General features: G+C 41.1%; 1 protein-coding gene across 2 annotated transcripts; it reads left to right on the top strand.

Annotated features, from left to right (window-relative positions):
- The first annotated feature begins 2644 nt into the window (after positions 1-2644).
- On the top strand, positions 2645-7422 carry fezf2 (FEZ family zinc finger 2). Of its 2 annotated transcripts, none has more exons than XM_085272823.1 (5): positions 2645-3029; positions 3262-4516; positions 4745-4879; positions 4962-5094; positions 6794-7422. In XM_085272823.1, the coding sequence occupies exons 2-5, from the start codon at positions 3764-3766 to the stop codon at positions 7042-7044; spliced, it is 1272 nt and encodes a 423-aa protein (XP_085128949.1). In that variant the 5' UTR covers positions 2645-3029; positions 3262-3763; the 3' UTR covers positions 7045-7422. The 2 variants fall into 2 exon arrangements, with proteins under 2 accessions (XP_085128949.1, XP_085128951.1); XM_085272825.1 differs by having other exon boundaries at positions 2645-3385; positions 3668-4516.
- Positions 7423-18553: the final 11131 nt, after the last annotated feature.

Genomic DNA, 18553 nt, shown 5'->3' with positions numbered 1-18553 from the left:
CAGTTGCTTCAAGGAGGCTTTATACTGTAAGGTAGAGACCCTAGAATAGTACAGAAAAGACCCCCTATGAGCAAGCACTTGGTGACAGTGGGAAGGAAAAACTCCCTTTTAACAGGAAGAAACCTCCAGCTGAACCAGGCTCAGGGAGGGGCGGGGCCATCTGCTGTGGCCGGTTGGGGGTGAATGATGGAAGACAGGATAAAAGACACACTGTTGAAGCAAGTCTGATGTTAATAACTAATAATTATATGTTTATTCCTGAACTTTTTTAAAGATCAATTATGACAGAATATACACTGAAAATGTCAGCACTTGTGTTACTTCAACACTGCAAGTCAGCGTACTAGTAAAGAAATTCATGTGCATATAATTGTACTGAAATCGATCAATCAGTCACTGAAGAATTTGTGCAGCATGATTTATGGTCCTGCAAATGTGTATGTCTGCATTTACATTGAAAAATAATGTGCATAAATGTAGATGGTTACAATTACCCCAGGAATTGTGGAGGGATGAAAACAGGAAAAACAGTTAAAAATCCCAACACTGTGATGCTAAGCTTTGCCACATCCAGCCCTTGCATACCTTCCGGCAAGAAGCAAGAGTCCCTTAAATCAATGCCTGAGCTAACTGTGGTTAGAAGTGAACGGGTGAGGCTGGTTACAGCAATAGGATCCGTGTATCAGTGAACCAGAAATAATACCTCAATTTAGAGTATTCTACCTTATGAGTAGCATAGAAACAACAAGCAATAATCCTTCCATGTGAGGTGGACTTGTAAAATTAAACAGAATAATACAAATGTTCCTATCCTAACAATAGCTTCCCTGTTAACAACCTTAAAAAGCATCCCTACCATATGCCTTACAGCATTAAGTTCCTTGAGGTTGGGACTTTGCACTATATAAATAAAACTGAATTGAATTGAATGTCCTGGGGTAAATATAGCATGAAGTGTGTGGTGACTGAGGTAAATTATTATCTTCTACACCCAATTATCATTTATCATCAACCTTAATTATCATTGATTAAAAAGAAATACACAAAACACAAAACCTAAATTTAATGAGCTAAATTACATTTTTATCATTGTCTTTTATAAAACTTTCATTAAACAACTACTACAAAATAAAGCAGCCCTCCCTGAGTATTTAGTGTTCTAAAGAGCTTTACAACACAAAATAGAGACACATTTCAGATAAAAACTTAGTGCAACATTTTATCGCACATATTTCAGTATAGCGATAGCGATAGATATGTTTTGCAATAAGCACATGGGTTTTTGGCATTCAGACTTTCTATAATGGGTTATAAAAAGTGGTCAACATCAGCCACTAATGTCTTATGGAATCCATTAACATAAAACAAATTCTGTTAAATGTTATTTATATCACAACAACAATTGCCTCAAGGTGCTTCATATTCGTACAGACCCGACAATAATAAAAATATGTGCGTATTGATGTTGTGACTCTGTTTGAAGGTTTAAAGGCCTCAGTGAAAACACAAAACAGCAGATTCTTTAGAAGATGGCAAATCCAAAATACATTTCAACCTAATGATACAGAATTTTTCTGTACAACATAAATGCTCTCTTAATTCAAAATTAACTGTATCGTCCAGTGTAAAAGTCTTGATTTAAGTGTCCGGATCAGTTTTTACAATTCTTTAAATGAAGGCCTGCTCACACTTACAAACAGAGGACAAATCCTATAAGTTGTGCTTCATTTAGAGATGCAAGATTTGATGATGCTGTAATGAGTCGATGTCAGTTTGATGAATAAAAATAGCTTTCTGTTTTTATGAGAATGAAAGCGTCTGAAATGAAGCTAAAATGATCGAGTATCAGTTCATGCTTGAAAAAAGTGGCACTGGTTTGTTAATAATAAGCAATGGAAATTTGCTAACATTAGTTAAGTATTACTTTAGAATTTGCACTGTTATTATAGTTACCAGAGGCTGTATGCTGCCTGAGGATGTCACCATAAAAACATGGAATTTCGATATATCACACCCATGTGTTTAAAGTTCCTGAACAGCGCTTCGTGATGCGACTTCATTACCTAAAACTACTTTTTGACTCAAATGTCAGGAGACTAGAACAAGAATACCAAGTGACAGAAAATTACATTATAGAGTAAATATATTTGTACGTGTTGCACAGAATAAATGCAGAATAAATTCTAGCCTAAATAGGTTTTTTTGGCGCTCTCAAAGACGCACGCCAGTTACCAAAAGGTGTGTTGTAACTTTTCGAAGAAGTTATATACAAATTATACTACTTTTCTAAATACCTTGAGGGTATTAAGTGTTACCGGTGATTTCCCATTCATATGACAATCATGTCACATTTTAGGCTCGGAAATAACATTATTATCTTAAACGTTTCACTTTCTTCTTCTTGTGTAAGTTTAAAGGTTCTGCCAAGTTAAATAAATACATTATAGCATCGTCATCATGCGCACTGAGCAAACGCTGTGATAAATAAAAGACTATTCATTTCGCCCATATTGCACACTCTTTTGATCCTCCGCATGTTTTATGAACTCCCCTCTCTCCCACTCAGTTGTTGGGAGTCCCTCAGGTAAATTGGCCTGCAAACACATAAATTCAACACAGCCCTTGTAGCGGATAGATGAGACTCTGCTGCCCATTGTAACTCCCACACAACACCGTGGATTCCAGCAAACTTCTTGTACGCCTCTTTAGAGAAAAGGCCTCTCTTTTCATTTGTCCGTGTATACCCCTGACCAAGCTAAGTCTTTTCTTTTTCCTCTCTCCGTCTTTAATCCGTCCCTCTATTTCAGGAAGAAAAAAACACAAAACCAGTTCACGCAGTGCTTTAGTAGCTAAAAGTAAAAGAGCTTGTGTTCTCCCCACCACCCCCCCACGCAGCGCTGAGCCCTGAATCGCTCTGGAAAATTGCTTCTTTTGAATAGGGGGAAGGAGGAACAACGTTTAATAGGATCCAAAGGGAGTCTGTGCTCTTAAACAGGTGGAAATTGGACGTCCTCGAATTTATACAAATAGTAAGTTTATAAGCCGGCGAGGAAAAAGACGGATCCCATCTCCGAGGATTAGCAGCTCTCTCCGAGAAAAAAAAAGATTACTGTGTTGTTAACCAAATGAAAGCAGGAGACTCACTCAGCTCCTCCAAAGCGCGATTAATGATGAAAACACAATTGTGCAGCAGTTTTACTGATGGAATGGTTTCATATTTACGTGCCATCCCCTCTATAGATTTGTCTCCCTGTCACCCAGTTAGGTGCTTGGGTGCCCGATTATGTCAAGAGACAGTGATCTGCACTGATGAGGGGCGGGCGCTGCCAAGGTCTGACAGAGAGCAGTCGGCTGGTTTCTCCACTCCCATCTGAACAATAAGAAGGTAAAGTACAACACAGACGTAACTTTGGCTTAACTCGGTGTCCAGGAGCTCCGGCTACAACATTTCTTGCCCTCTGTTTCCTCCTCCTCCTCTTCTTCTTCTCCTTAACGAGCCCTGTAATGTCTGTTAATTTTGTGTGTGCTAGTTAATGAGCATTAATCCATCACCCCTGGATGCTATTGTTGCGAGGCGGGGGCCATTTGAATGCAAATGCGTGACACTGTGACAGCAAGGTGCTTATTAAACTGATGTGTCCGCCTGTCTTTTCTGCTGGGAGCTCAGGGGAGTGAAAAGACGCGGGGCAGCTGGACTATACACGGAGTTGCTCACACCAAGTTCTGTTCGGCTGCAAAGCGAAACTACTACAGCGGCAACAAAATGGCAAGTTCAGCCTCTTTAGACACGGTGGTGTCCTGCGGGAGGACTGCGCCGTCCGCGGCTCCCAAAACGCTGGCTTTCTCCATCGACTGGATCATGTCCAAGAGCTCGGAGCCGAAAGGGAACGCGGAGGAACGTTCAGAGGGGAAAAAACTGCTAGGGCTCTGCTCCCCAATCCCCTGCATGATCCCGCTACAGCCCTTCAGCTACGACCTCCAAGCCAAGGCGCTGATGAGCTATTCGGAGCTGTGGAGAGCCAGTTTTAGGGGAACTTTGTGCGGCTCGCCAGCTGCTCCGTGCAAAGGAAACTGCGGGTTGTGCGGCAAAGGGGATCCGAGCCTGAAGCAGCAGCTGCTGACGTCAGGGAGCAGGGTGGTAAAACCTCAGGTCCTGAACCAGGCCGTGCCCAGCAGTGGCTCGCTCTACTATTTCAATTACCTGGACTCTGCGTACCAGCAGTCGGAGCTGCTGGCCGGCCACTGGCTCTCCAGCCCGCAGGCCCAGGCCTCTCTGTCGGCGCACCACAGACTTTTGCTGCTGGAGAATGCCAAACTGACCGGTGTGGGCACCGACAAGCTGCCCACACCTCAATACCCACACAAGGAACATCTGCCAGGGCAGCTGGACCAGATAGTGAAAGAGAGCCACGGCCTGACAGCTGAGAAAAGCGGCATAAAGACACACAGCAAACTCAGCGGCAGTGGCAGTGCGGACGGAAAACCCAAAAATTTCACCTGCGAAGTGTGTGGAAAGGTACGGTTTTAATGCATTTTTTTACATTGTTATTATATTCTATATTTTATATAAAACATGAACAAATGCGCCAGCATCTACACACCTATATAAACTCAATAATGAACTTTTGAGGCCGATGTTAGTTTTTTTTCTTCCTTTTTCTGACGCTTGTTTTAAAAATGCAGGTCTTTTGTCTTTTTAGAATAATGTTTACTCATATTTTGTATGCCTTTGTGTCGTCTGCAGGTTTTTAATGCGCATTACAATCTTACCAGACACATGCCGGTGCACACGGGGGCCCGGCCCTTCGTATGTAAGGTGTGCGGTAAAGGATTCCGGCAGGCCAGCACGCTGTGCAGACACAAGATCATCCACACGCAGGTGAGACACTGTTTCACTGTGACCTTTCCAGCTTTTTGACTTGACTTTGTTTGAATTATTTTCTCTCATTTTGACCTGTAAGGAAAAGCCTCACAAATGCAACCAGTGTGGAAAAGCGTTCAACAGAAGTTCGACGCTCAACACTCACGTCCGGATCCACGCAGGGTATAAACCATTTGTGTGCGAGTTCTGCGGGAAAGGCTTCCACCAGAAAGGTAAATACTGGGCGCTGGAGTCCTCTTTAATCAGCTGTATTATATTACTGACTGGAAATTGTATCCTGATGTGATGTTTCCTATTTTCAACACTGCGGTGATTCAGAGTGTTCATGTGCAAACGAACAAAAAGCTTTCTCTTCAGCTCGTGTTATTATTCCACGAATTTATTTCATGAAATCTGCTGCCGTGCAGCCTAGTCATTATTTTTGCTGGGTTGAGCAGTCAGCTTTTAGAAATCCACAACTCGGTGGAGAACTTCCTCACTAAGAGGAGACGTGATTGAAATAATTGCTACACTGGCTGATGGACTCTGTGCTTTAATTGTGCTGGATGCTGTTTAACATCTCGCGCACATTGTTTAGAATCGAATAAAATAATCATTTATTGTCATATACAACGAAATTGTGGGTTCTCAACTTGACTACTGACGAAAAATATAAATACGAAAAAATGCCATTTTATTTTATTTTATTGTTTTTGTTAAGCTGGACTTGAGATTTGGAGCATAAATGCACTAATAATTTTATAGCATTATGCACGAAGATTCCGATTATTCTGCCCGCTCAATATTGCGGAAGTTCGCAGCCGAGCAGAGCTCTTTATGCAGACTCGCTGGAGTTAGTGTGGCGACATCGGCGCGCATCCTCAACATTTGGCATCTGCGCTGCCGAAATAAATAACGTCTGCGGTAAAAGCAGAAAAAGCTTATATTTGAAGTAGTCAAAGGGGAAATAACTGTGGGCTCACCGATGAGCACGAATCGGTGGGTGGAAATGAGACTTGTCACTTTACACGGACTAATTCTACCTTCGAGACTGTCGCATTTTCCCCGGGTCATTAGTCAGACCCCGGCAAAGTTGGAAACCGGCCTCCTTTAGTTGCGGCTGCGCTTGATTTTGACAAAGTTTGACAACTTTTTGACTTCGGCACACAAAAAGCCGATTAATGAAGGCTGTGGGGTGGAGGAGGCTCCAGCTGAACTGCTGGTGGAAAAAGAAAAATCGCAGTTGTAAAACGCGTTCCCTCTCTGCTTTTTTTTTTTTTTTTTTTTTTAAATGTGTAGATGTTTCGCAGAAAAATTTATATTCAAATTTTGTTCAAGCGGTTTTATTTTTCAGATTCTCCTGATTAAATTATTTTCTTTGGCCAGATTGGAGTGAAATGTTTAGCTGTGTAATTTCAGGGTAAAAACGATTAACTCAGACCAGGCGGATTTTTTTTAAAATTAACCCAAGTTCCCCTGAAGCTGACTCTCCTCAGCTCTGACGGGCTCATCAGCGCATCTGCTCTCTGATATTAGAAGCCGTGAAATCTACAATATTTCTGAGGTATTGAGTGCATTTTTATCCCCTTTTTCTATTTTCTAATACTGGTTTTAGGCCGTTTTATACTAGAGGAAGGAAAGCTGGTTATGGTCAGACGACTGGTTTTCACACAGATGCACTTTTTTCGTTTGACCTGGAGTTGTTTCTATTGACACTCACACATCAGCGAGACATGAACGTTTGATTTCGTGCTGCGAAAAGGCCACGGGTTAAATAAGCAGATGTTAAAAGGGTGGCAAAAATTCTAATGTCACACCTTTCCCCCTTTGAATCCTTTTTTTAACTCCTTCTCAGAAGAATTGTGAAGACAAAGTGAAAAGACTGTGATAAAAATGACATTGTGTTTTAATTCATATACTCTTATTTCGCAGGAAACTACAAGAACCACAAGCTGACGCACAGCGGGGAGAAACAGTACAAGTGCTCCATCTGCAATAAGGCCTTCCACCAGATCTACAACCTGACCTTCCACATGCACACACACAACGACAAGAAGCCCTTCACCTGCGCCACTTGTGGCAAAGGCTTCTGCCGCAACTTCGACCTGAAGAAGCACATCAGGAAGCTGCATGACAATGGCTTCTCGGCGGCTTCAGAAGCCTCCAGAGAGCTGCAGAGCTGAGCCATTGCTCGTTTCCTGCTATGACTTTTTAGCGGGCAGTTTTTAAGGTCTGACAAGAAAGTGAGGGAGTTCAAAAAACTGGACCCGAATCTTTGAAAAGAAATGAGGTAATCGGCTCCCGTCAGTGTCTCAGCAGGAATGCTGCAGCGAACAAAAAACAGACAACATCCGCCCAACACTGTCGCGATGTTTTGGGTCCACATAGAATTTCTTTCTGCATTTCCACAGACTGAAAGAGAAACCCCCTGTCTCCACGATGGAACTGTAAATAACGATAATAATAATCATAATAATAATAACGTGAATCATCTGGGGAATGCATCGCCATGTTGTTTATTTCATTGAAAAACTGTTCCTGTGAATAAATAAGTTAAATTATATTGAAACTGAATGTCTGAGCCATGTTTGCATTTTGAAGGTATTTGAAAATAAAACAATTATATGATCAAAGTTTATTCTGAAACACTTTGTAAGGTGCAAATATCACATTTAGACAACACACACGTGCCCGCAAGAAAAAAACCCGTAAATGAAAACAGAGAAGGCCGCGAGACAACCAAAGTGTGTGATATTCAAAGACGAAGTAACTAAAACAAACGACATTTGGAAATATAGTGGAAAAACGGCACAACCTAAAAAATAAAAACAGCGAAAAAGTCGCATTTGCTTCTTATCTTTCATTAATTCTATTTGTTACATTTTCCAGCAAATGTAAACTGGGAGGCACGCGTGCACGAGCGCAGACGGTACTGGTATTTTGGAGCGCGGGTACTGTATGCTCTGCGGCCACTTTTATTCAACATTTACTGACAGACACGATCTTAATAATACTGCATTTACACTTGACTCTGGCTTAATGGCACAAATGATCAGATATAACACGAGGCTCTTGAAAGCGAATTACATTAAGCAGCTAAACAGCCTCGGGAGAAGGAGCGGTGGGGGTGGGGGCCACGCCGTCATCCGGAGCCGCTCATCAGAACAGGAGATAATGGAGCACTCGGGCCGCAGCTCCTTATCTGGGCCTCCGCGTTAATAGAGCTCAAGTTATTCTCCGCACGGCTTCTGGAACAATATTATCCCTGCACACATTCTGTCAAGAGGCCGATCCGTGCTCCCAAATGGCGCTCATTTCATTAACAGCCAATTAGCGCTCACCCGGGTCGGCCAGGCCCTCAGAAGCTTGGCAGGGCTAATATTAGCAGATGAATGCCCCGCTCACCTTTTTCATCAGTGTGCACCAGACATCTGCAGGAAAATCTAGCCAGTCCGCTCAAACACACCGTATAAAGGGCTCTGTGCTGATGTGTGCGGCTCCGATAACACAAACACTTAAACCAGATGATCTTTTAGTTATTATAGGAATTATTAGGAAATAACTAAAATATCTCCGCAATTTTGAGGTCTTCAGTTGACGCACCACGCTGTTGCTGAATTTTCCATCAAATCGCGAATACTTATCCTGTCAGAGGAATAAAGTCGATGTTTTTGTAATCATGTGGCATTTGTGCGTCACGCGCCACCTCTCAAACAAAGGGAACACTGCTCAAACGTGTCACTTTATTTCCTGTTTCAAGAGTGGGAGAAAGGTGTTTTGTGTCCTACGTGCCGATAAACGACAAAGACTCGCAGATCCAATACTTGAAAGATGACCTCGGTGCGCGCCTTCTCCATGCGTGCACGAGCATCCAGCAAACGGAATACTGTTACATCAGGCAGAGTGTAGGATCTGTGTGAGAGGCAGTTTGTGTCTTTTACCAACGCAATGCGTGTGGTCACACGCGCGCGCGCACTGACACACACAGGGTCTACGGGCTGTAGGACTGAACAACGTCTGCTCAGTAAATAACCTAAAGGCAGGTTGGCCTTTTCTCCGCACTTTTTCTTTTTTCTCCAGCATCTGAGCAACCGCCTCAACATCCACAAACACGTTAACTGACTGGTGCGCGGGAGCTTTAATTAAGGCGCGCCCACGCGCAGCAGATTAAAGGGTTTTTTTTCCTTTCTGGGGTGGAGCGCTAATCAGTTGTCAACAACATGAGGACATCTTTCTTTTTGCTCTCTCCACCACCGGGGGATCGCTGGGGGATTCAGGCAATTTACGGACTACAAAGGAGCTCGTCTGAGACAGGAAGAGAAGAAAAGCAAGAGGCGGACTTTTTGTCTGTCCCAGTGAACTGATTGTAAATGGGAGATTAGCGGGGAAGCTTCGCCAGTCCAGCAAGTGCCCGATCGAGGAGGAAGGAGAGAAAAAGACCAATTAAGTCTACCAAATGTTAACTTACACCAGTTTCCCCCCAGTTTAGCCCACATGAAATTCCAATTAAAGCGTCCCGGTAGCAGCTTTTTTCTTTCAAAGAAGGCGGAGGGGTTAGAGTGCTTGTGTCACTCTAGCCAGGGGACAACGTTCCCACAATATCTGAGACAGGAGCTCGTTAAAGTAATACAAGGGCAATATGCGATGTTATCCCCAGTACAAGGTTGTGATTCCTTGGAGAAGCAAAACCGCTAAATACCATGACTAACACCAGCACAACAACTAACGGATGATGGTGATGGAAATGAAAACACAGTCAAACAAGATTTAATCTAACAGCTGACTGTGTGTGTGTACTCTTCATTGAGCATTTGAATGAACAACGTTTTAATCAACTTGTTTTTATCATGCCTATGTAACAAAAGTCAGCTAGATTTATAGTTTTATATAATGTGAGCATTAAATTGAATTCACAAAGGAGAGTGCAGAAAACACATTTTCACAGCCAGTCAAAACCAGCCTACAGTACATGTTTGTTGTGCCAGATATTCAGTAAGACTAACAGTAAATGAAATAAACAAGAAAAACAAGATAACTATAAAAGGAGATTAGACATCAAAATGCTATATCAGAAGGAGTTATGGCCATCTCTCCCTTAGCCTGCTTCTGCTGGGCTGTTCTTCCTGTTAAATGGGAGTTTTTCTTTCCCACTGTTGCCAAGTGCTTGCTCATTGCGTTTGATTTATACTATAAGCATCTTCACCTTAAAATATAAAGCACAGTGAAGCGGCTGTTGTGATTTGGTGCTATATAAACGTTGCATTTGCTTTTCCACAAGCACATTCAAAGTTTATACTAAGTTTGTGCTTAGAAAGGCTGGGACCGCTTTGTGGCGTTGTTTCTTAACAACGCCACAAAGCGGTGCCTTGCCACCCCACCCCTCGTTAGTGAACCACTAGCCCTTTGAGACCATGAGCCTCCATTGTAAAGTACTGAGGGTTAATGAGCACTGGTTTCTCTTCAGTCTGTAGCTGTGCAATCAAAGGAAACAGAGATACTGACATGAGATGTTTAAAAACAACATCATTGTACATTTCTCATAAAGGAGCTAGTCTAACATTATGCTCTGATTTGGTTAAAAAAAATACCAGAAATGCCGAACTTGCTTGTCCAAAGACCAAAAAGTCCAAGATGATGGATAGAAATGAGCCACTCAAGATGCAGTGAACAGGCACAGCGTTCACTCACACCTCATTTAGATTCTTTTACAAAGTCATCCCAGAACCTTCCTCCACCAAAACCTCATCACAATGTCTTAAGGACAGTAGTGAGGAGCCTGTCCCTTGGATATGCCTGCTCATCTGCTTTGGCCTGTCAAGGGCATGGCAGGCTGAGAGGATGTGTTTTGTGGCTGGGAGGGAAGCGTGGGCTGCTGGGAACTGAGCAGTGAGGGAGCTCTCATCACTGATTTGTTGTCAGACTCCATTCTCTGACCTCCATCCGTCTGTCCATCCATGCAGCTATCTAGTCTGCAGCTCAGAAGCTGCGGGGGGAACCTGTAGTGGACGAGGGTGGTGAAGCTTCAGGTTTCTGTTAGTCAGAGACTGAATTTAGTTATTTTTATTGTTTGACCAATTTTAGGACAAAACACACACAACATCAAGTATTCACTGCTTTAATGCCACATCTGTTTCTTCAAAGTATAAAATCAAGGCAATTGCTTCCAGGGCACAACTTTTAGATTGTGCTGTGTACGTTTGTTATGTTGTGTTTAATCACTTTCATTTTCTCAAAACACGACGAACAGTAAGAATTAGCTTGTTTTCTAATCCATTAACAATGAATTATTATGTTTTTAAACATTCAGATTTCAAAGTCTGAATGATTTGGCGCTATATAAATATAACATATTACTAAATAGATGTGACTAAAACATTATGACAAAGCACCCTTGAACAAAAGATAACTTTTCAACTACTTTGGTAAAGATATTTCCAAATCACTGTGATTAGTTTGAGTTTAGTGTTGAACGTTCCCAGATTAATTCACTACTTCCCGCTAAAGTGAGTGAGCTGCAGAGTTGTGATGCCTTTTTTTTTTCACCCACACACAGCAGCTGCACGTGGGTCTTTTTCCTATTCATGAATTTGTATGTTAGGTCATGTTCAAACAGCTGGCTATGATAGCCAAAGTGAAACAACACAGTAACCTTAAATGGCCAAGTAAGGCTACACTGAAAAAAAAGTTCTTTCAATTTACTTGAATTTATTGTGTACATCGGTCCCACATAATATGAATAAGTATGACTGACTTAATTTTCCACTTTCCCTCAAGTAATTAATGCTTGCCAAATCAAAGTATTTTATTTACATCAGATTACTTTAAAAAATCATGTTTGATGTACTAATATTAATCTGTTATCATAATATCAATGTATTGCATAATGTCAATATATTTTAATGTTTAACACCAACTTATTTTTATTTGCCAGTGGTACGCAATGATATTATGTAATGTAAACACATTGCAATTATGTTCCTGCAACACAAATTATGGCTTTAAATCCTACTTCATTTTTTCAATTGAAATATTAACTGATCATTATTGACAAAAAAGGCAAAGACTGTGAGTGCTACTGAACAGTTCACCTTTATTAAACTGTAACAGCAGTGAAAGCAGCGATTCTGCCATGAACAAGTCCAAAATCACATCCATGTAAACTTGTTAACACATTTTTAAAGATAGCCTGCAGAAATAGCTAGAAGAAAGAGTTAGTTTGAGAATATATTTGCAAATATTTCACAAAAAACTGACCTTAGCAGCAAATAAAAGAAAGTGCTTATAGATGATCCTGTCATCTCTTACATATAACATTTGTATTAATTACACAATTGAAAATGTAAACTAAATTAAGACTACCTGAAAAAAAGCAACACGCTTTTATGAATAAACAGATTTACACAAATATAACTTGTGTGTTATTTGACAACAGTTTCAGCTTCTGTACAAGTATTTACCTGTACAAGATTTCAAATAAGTTAAGCCTTAAATGACATTGTTACATAACTAATACCAAACACCTACATGAATTTTAAATTTCATTTTAAACATGTAAGCAGGACATTAAGGTTGACTTAGAACATATTGCTAAAAATCGTCAGTAAAAATTTCTTACAACATGATACCAAAAGGAAAAATCATCCTGCATTGCAGTCACATGAGGGGAAAGCAATAAAAACATAAGCAGTATAACGTTACTGAAAACAAAATGAAAAACTGCAAAGAATTGCAGAAGTGCAGTCTTTGACTTCTCAATGAAACAGATGGTTTTTGAAAGCAAGAACTTTAGAGAGTTTAGCTCCATCCAGTTCCATGAAAACCTTCTGGAAAACGTCAAAGTTGTAGCGAAGGTCCGCAGGGTAGGCAAGGTTTAATGCATACATTAGTCCAAATAGCATTATCACAGCAAATGCTACATTATCCAAAGTCTTCGCCACCCTGATGCCTGCAAGGACCACTCTTGTTCATCTGCTGAAGCTTGCTCTTTAAGAAGATAAATTCAAACAGTGGTGTCTTCAACAGTCTCACTGATGGCACGTTCTTCCATGCCCTGTAAAAAAGAAGCCATGTTAGTCATTTCATGCCAAGTAAGTAATATGACACTGTGGAAAGTCCGAAAAAAAAAGAAAAAAAAAAAGAAAAGAAAAAGACAAGTACATACCACATACTCCCGGATAAGCATGCCAATTCAATTTCAATTCAATTCAATTTTATTTATATAGCGCCAAATCACAACAAAAGTCGCCTCAAGGCGCTTCATGCCAGGGTCTTCACCCATGTAGATACACACTCCCTTGACACACTCAGCATCAACATCTTCACACTGAAATGAAATGTATGTAATTAGCATCTTCATTCAGCCCTTGTCCTTCATTTAAGTTTTAATAGTGTACTTTACATGAATGTTTTTAAAGTAAAGGCACACAAATTAATAATAGGTTTACTGGCAATTAATAATAAGTTGACAAAGTGAAGGTTAAAAAAAGAACCAGATGTAAAAATACAAAATGAGAGAATTTATCATGGAAACATTTGAAATCTTCCACAATTATAAAGTTTCATCCAAAGAGGATTATGGGTGGCTGTAGCTAAGGTGGCAGAGCAGGTCAGCCACTAATCAGAAGGTCGGTAGTTTGCCTCCTGGCTGCATACCAAATATCCTTGGGCAAGATACTAACCCCGTGTTTGCTTATGGTGGTGGTCAGAGGGCCCGGTGGCGCCTCTGTCAGTGTGCACCAGGGCAGCTGTGGCTACAATGTAGCTTGCCATCGCCAGTGTGTGTGAATGGGTGAATGACTGAATGTAGTGTGAAGCGCTATACGAATGCAGGCCATTTACCATGTTAAGTGAATGTTCAGGATTTATCACTTACATTATCCATTTATGCCACAATTCTTTTCAGTATTAGTCCAAGCTCTCCTCTTCTGTTGACCAACTTCACCAGGTTGTCCAAGTGGAGAGCCAGCTGAGCCAGGAACTTTGTTTAAGGGGGGATGGTGGCAATTCTCTTAAACTCAGCGTTGATCTGAAAACATGAGCACAGAGGAATGAGCTTCAAAGGTTTAATACCTGGAAGAAGGCTGCAATCACTCATGCTGAAGAAATGGGCTGTCAATGGGCTGTGCCTTAACCATTTTAGGCTAATACCACAAGAACACCGTGTATGAGGCAAACCTTACCTCATGGAAATCAAATAGAGCAGGCCATCTTGCCATGAAAGCCTCCACCATTGGTGCATCACGAACACCTTCATGTCTTCTGTATGAAAAAGTCTTTTCCATCTTGAGTTTCACCAACTCTGTTACTCTTTTTTATGTCCATGTTGTGGGCTTTGACATGTCAATAGCTTTAAGAGTCCCTTTGTCTGCTACTTCTGAAACTGAGGTAAGGTTAAGAAACTCATTCCCAAACAAAGAATCCATAAACTGAAGTCTGAAACTGCCATGAAGACAACACTGTCTCTTGACTTCAACGATGAGATCCTCAGTTGATTCAGGCGCTCCATTAGAGAGTGAGCCTTCGACAGGTTCCGTCAGCCAAAACAGTCTTTAGGACCATAGGACTCCCCATAGGACTCTGTAGGAAAAAAAGAATTACATATCAGACATTCAGAAAGCACGGTGGTTAGCACTGTTGCCGCACAGCAAGAAGGTCCTGAGTTCAATTCCAACATCAGGCCGGGGTCTTTCTGTGTGGAGTTTGCATGTTCTCCCCGTGTTTGCGTGGGTTCTCTCCGGGTACTCCGGCTTCCTCCCACTGTCCAAAGACATGCAGCTTGTGGGGATAGGTTAATTGGATAATCCAAATTGTCACTAGGTGTGAATGTGCGAATGAATGTGAGTGCAAATGGTTGTTTGTCCCTGTGTGTTAGCCCTGCGACAGACTGGCGACCTGTCCAGGGTGTACCCTGCCTCTCGCCCTATGACAGCTGGGATAGGCTCCAGCGCCCCCCGCGACCCTGAAAAGGATAAGCGGAAGCGAATGGATGGATGGATGGACATTCAGAAAGAATCATTTCAGTTTAGTTTTCATAAAGCTATCCATACCCAATAGTCAAAGTTATAAAGATCAGACATAAAAAAAGAAGAATTTATCTAATGAAATACATGCGACTGAACCTATTACACTTATATGAACACCTTTTATTTCTATATGCCTTTTTAAAGTCACAATGTGGACTGATCCAATCTCATAGTCAACCAATGGATAAGTATTAAGGAGTTCACAGAGCGAAGCGAGAGTGAATATTCTTGTGGATACTGGGCGGAGCTCAAAAGCTCTGTCGTGCTCTCTGTACCAGCCACCAAGCTCTCTGACAATGTAGAATATGCTGTGGTACAATGCAGATATGGTTTTTCAGTATTCTGGCAATCCACCTGCGGCCAGTACCATTCCATTTCTATAAGTTATACTCTTTATGTCACACACTGTGCAAGGTTGACCTCTAGAATGTCAGGGAATATGTACCTAATGACTTAAGCTATCTCCTCTTTAAGCAAATCCACTAGAAAGGCCGATACAGCTGAGACCTCTAATTCAGACTTGCCGAGAAATGGGGAGTTTAGATTATAAGCTATCATCATCTGATGTTTTGACTTCTGTAATCATAAAGGTAACAATTTCACCATCACAAAAAACATTAATTTTAATTGAAAAACGGTATTCCAGTCCAGAAGAGCATCAATGGTTTCTTTAAAGTACCAATCTTTCCCTCATTTATACATAATGTTTTGAGAAGCAGCTCACATATGTTCTACACAAAGTAGAAAAAAAAGGGGGGGGGGGGGGGGGGATCCTAATTTTTGTTAGGACGATGTTGGAAAATTCACAATACATCACTTAATAAGACATAGTCTGTTGAACAAACTTATCTCCTTGTAGATATCTGCTGTATTATTTGGGCATGACCGATAGAATAGTCAAGTAAGTGACACTTCATCTAAAACAATGACTAAATGGAAAGATGACTTGGCATTTATGGGCACAGGTTCTTAAACCCACGTCTAAGGTGGCAGGATCCTTATTATAACTTGAGTGCGTGTCAGCAGCAAGAATTAAGGTATAGCATTGTGGGGCTCCCAGCTTCTTAAACTCTGACGGTTACAGCCAGACTAATTAGCCAATGTAGCCATAATAACTAGCACCAGTAACACAAACACTATTGTGCTCTCTCAGTGACGTTTTAACTTGCTAAGCCATCAAAAACGTCAGTGCTCTCTGTCACATGCATAAATTCCATATCTGACCGACAACAGCTGCTTTCTCCCGACTATGTGCAATTTGTTACTATTTTTCAGCTTTAGCCACAAAGCTAATACTAGTGATGGCCCGCTTGAAGCTGACGCTCCGGTAGTGATGGGTCGTTCGCGAACGAAATGGCTCTTAGAGCCGACTCTTTGACGTGAACGACGCGAGCCGGCTCCTTATCGCGAGCCGTCACGTGGGTTTTTTTTTTTTTTTCTTTCTCTCACTCTCTCTCTCTCGCACTTTTTTTCCGCCTCACTCTGCACGCAAGCCTTGTGCTTTACGCTGGGCAGAGGGGGGGGGGGGGGGCGGTAGTTACACTCAGTAGCACAGGAACAGAGCCAGAGAGAGAGAGAAAGAGAGGCAGGGACAACAACATTAGAAAGGTATAGTAATCATCCACAACTATTTTCAGTTGCAGATGATAAAGGATTGAGAAAGTTTATTCATGCAGGTCCATATGACAGAGAATATGCATGTTCTTTTAGTTTTCATATTATAATTTATATTTAATTGTGTTGTGGTTTGCAGTGTTTTGTGTTCTTTTCACTTTAAATTTGTGAAAGGAAAAAGCTGAAAATTTAAATAGTTAAAACTTGAAATGTGAATAGTTGATTTTTGTATTATATGATTTATTTATTACATTTTATGTGGAGTGAATAAATAAAAGTATATTTACGGTGGCCCCTAGAGACAAAGCACATACAAACTTCAAATCACGTACGAACTCTGAAGCATATACAAACTCCAAAACACGTAAAAACACGTACAAACTCCAAAACACGTAAAAACTCCAAAACACGTAAAAACACGTACAAACTCCGAAGCACGTAAAAACTCAGAAGCATATAAAAACTCAAAACACGTACAAAAGACAACAGAAGTGCTCCAGGATGCTGGGCGCAGTGTTGAGCCTTTGTTATCTTGTGGCTACACAAGCCAGCAAGTACCAACGACCGGATTTGGTGTGTGGTAATAACAGGTAAATGAACTTTTTTTTAAAATTATTTGAATATATATATGAGTGCCTGTGTATAAATACACAAACAATACACACATGCTTTCAATTGTGTAATTTAAGTGATCTAGTAGCTCGGCTTTGGAAGTTCAGTTCATGCTAGAAATGTGTTTTGGAGTTTGTACGTGTTTTGTCTCTAGGGGCCACCGCATATATTTATATATAAACATATATAAATAAAACCACTTGTTTTTATGTTAGTAATTCCTTTTGTGCATAATTTTATATTATTGTTAATAATAAATTAATTAAAGCAACAAAACAACCTGAAGAGCCGGTTCGGAGCCGAAAGAGCCGGCTCATTTTAGTGAGCCGAACCGAAAGAGCCGGGTCTCTAAAAAGAGCCGGAAATCCCATCACTACGCTCCGGAGCGTGTGTCGAAAAAAACAACACACTGGTTCAGAAGCACTGTGTCGAGGCTTGCTTCGTTTGGCAAAAGTCACGTGACCAGTGACGTCCGAAGCTTCGTTACGCACGTAACTGCTTCGGTACCTGATTCAAACGGATATAAGGAAGTGAATCATCCACGGGATTCGTGGAGTGTGTTGATGGTGACAGATAGCGACGAGGTGATCATTCCACTGACAGATATGGAGCCAGCGAGGAAGAGAGGACGTTCTGGCGTGTGGGAATATTTTGAGTTGATTTTGCTCAATTCATTTTATCTGCCGAAGTGAAAAACTTGAAATGTCCAAAATCATGTTTTCATAATGTAAATATCATTACAGCATATGACTTTAGGAACACTTCCATGTGAATTAAAGCTAATGAAGACTACAAAAATGTATTTGACACTATACGTACATTACATTGCTACAGTTTAGAAAATCATTTTGTTTATTGTTTTTAGGTGATAGTCTGCAGGACCCAGGAATACCTGCATATCTACCAGCTTGCAGTGTAGTTCCTGCACTCCACAGCCTCTTCTGTTCCATGCAAGTGGATTTTCTCCAGGGCAGGAGAAACTATTTCTAAGAAAAGAAACAGACTCAGCCAGCGCACAGTAACACTAATCCTCTTTTTAACTGTAAATAACAAAAGGGCTACCTGACATAGATCATGTTTTTACTTTGCAAGTTCTTGATTAGGGGTGGGTTTTGATTATCGCTTTTCTGATTACAATCCATGCTAAATTGAATAAAGTGATATTGATTCATTAAAATCCCGTGTCGATTTGTAAATTAACGTTATCATGCCTGAAACGCCAGCATCTCAGGTTAAACCTCACAACATGTCGTCAAACACCATACAGCTAAAACAGTAACTGGGAGCAGGTTTACGGATTCTGCATACAAACGTAAACACAGAGCGCGGACCCGACGCGTCAGAATCAGATTTTGATGTGTCGTCGGGTCCGCGCTGTGTTTGCCTCTTTTTTTTTCGCTGGCTTCTGCAGCTGCAGGTTTCATAACTCTCTGTTTACATCTCT

Source organism: Mchenga conophoros, linkage group LG5 (assembly GCF_057382185.1).
Source record: "Mchenga conophoros isolate Kocher_MC1m ecotype Shallow Benthic linkage group LG5, M_conophoros_male_GT1.1, whole genome shotgun sequence".
Classification (NCBI taxonomy): Eukaryota; Metazoa; Chordata; class Actinopteri; order Cichliformes; family Cichlidae; genus Mchenga; species Mchenga conophoros.
The sequence above is the reverse complement of the archived record's forward strand: the minus strand, read 5'-3'. Positions and strand labels throughout refer to the sequence as shown.

Bases quoted from the DNA above. Each gene is read 5' to 3' on its own strand.
- fezf2 (XM_085272823.1), top strand. From the start codon at position 3,764: ATGGCAAGTTCAGCCTCTTTAGACACGGTGGTGTCCTGCGGGAGGACT. The intron at 4,880-4,961 runs GTGAGACACTGT...TTGACCTGTAAG, and splicing joins ACAAGATCATCCACACGCAG to GAAAAGCCTCACAAATGCAA. The intron at 5,095-6,793 runs GTAAATACTGGG...CTTATTTCGCAG, and splicing joins GAAAGGCTTCCACCAGAAAG to GAAACTACAAGAACCACAAG.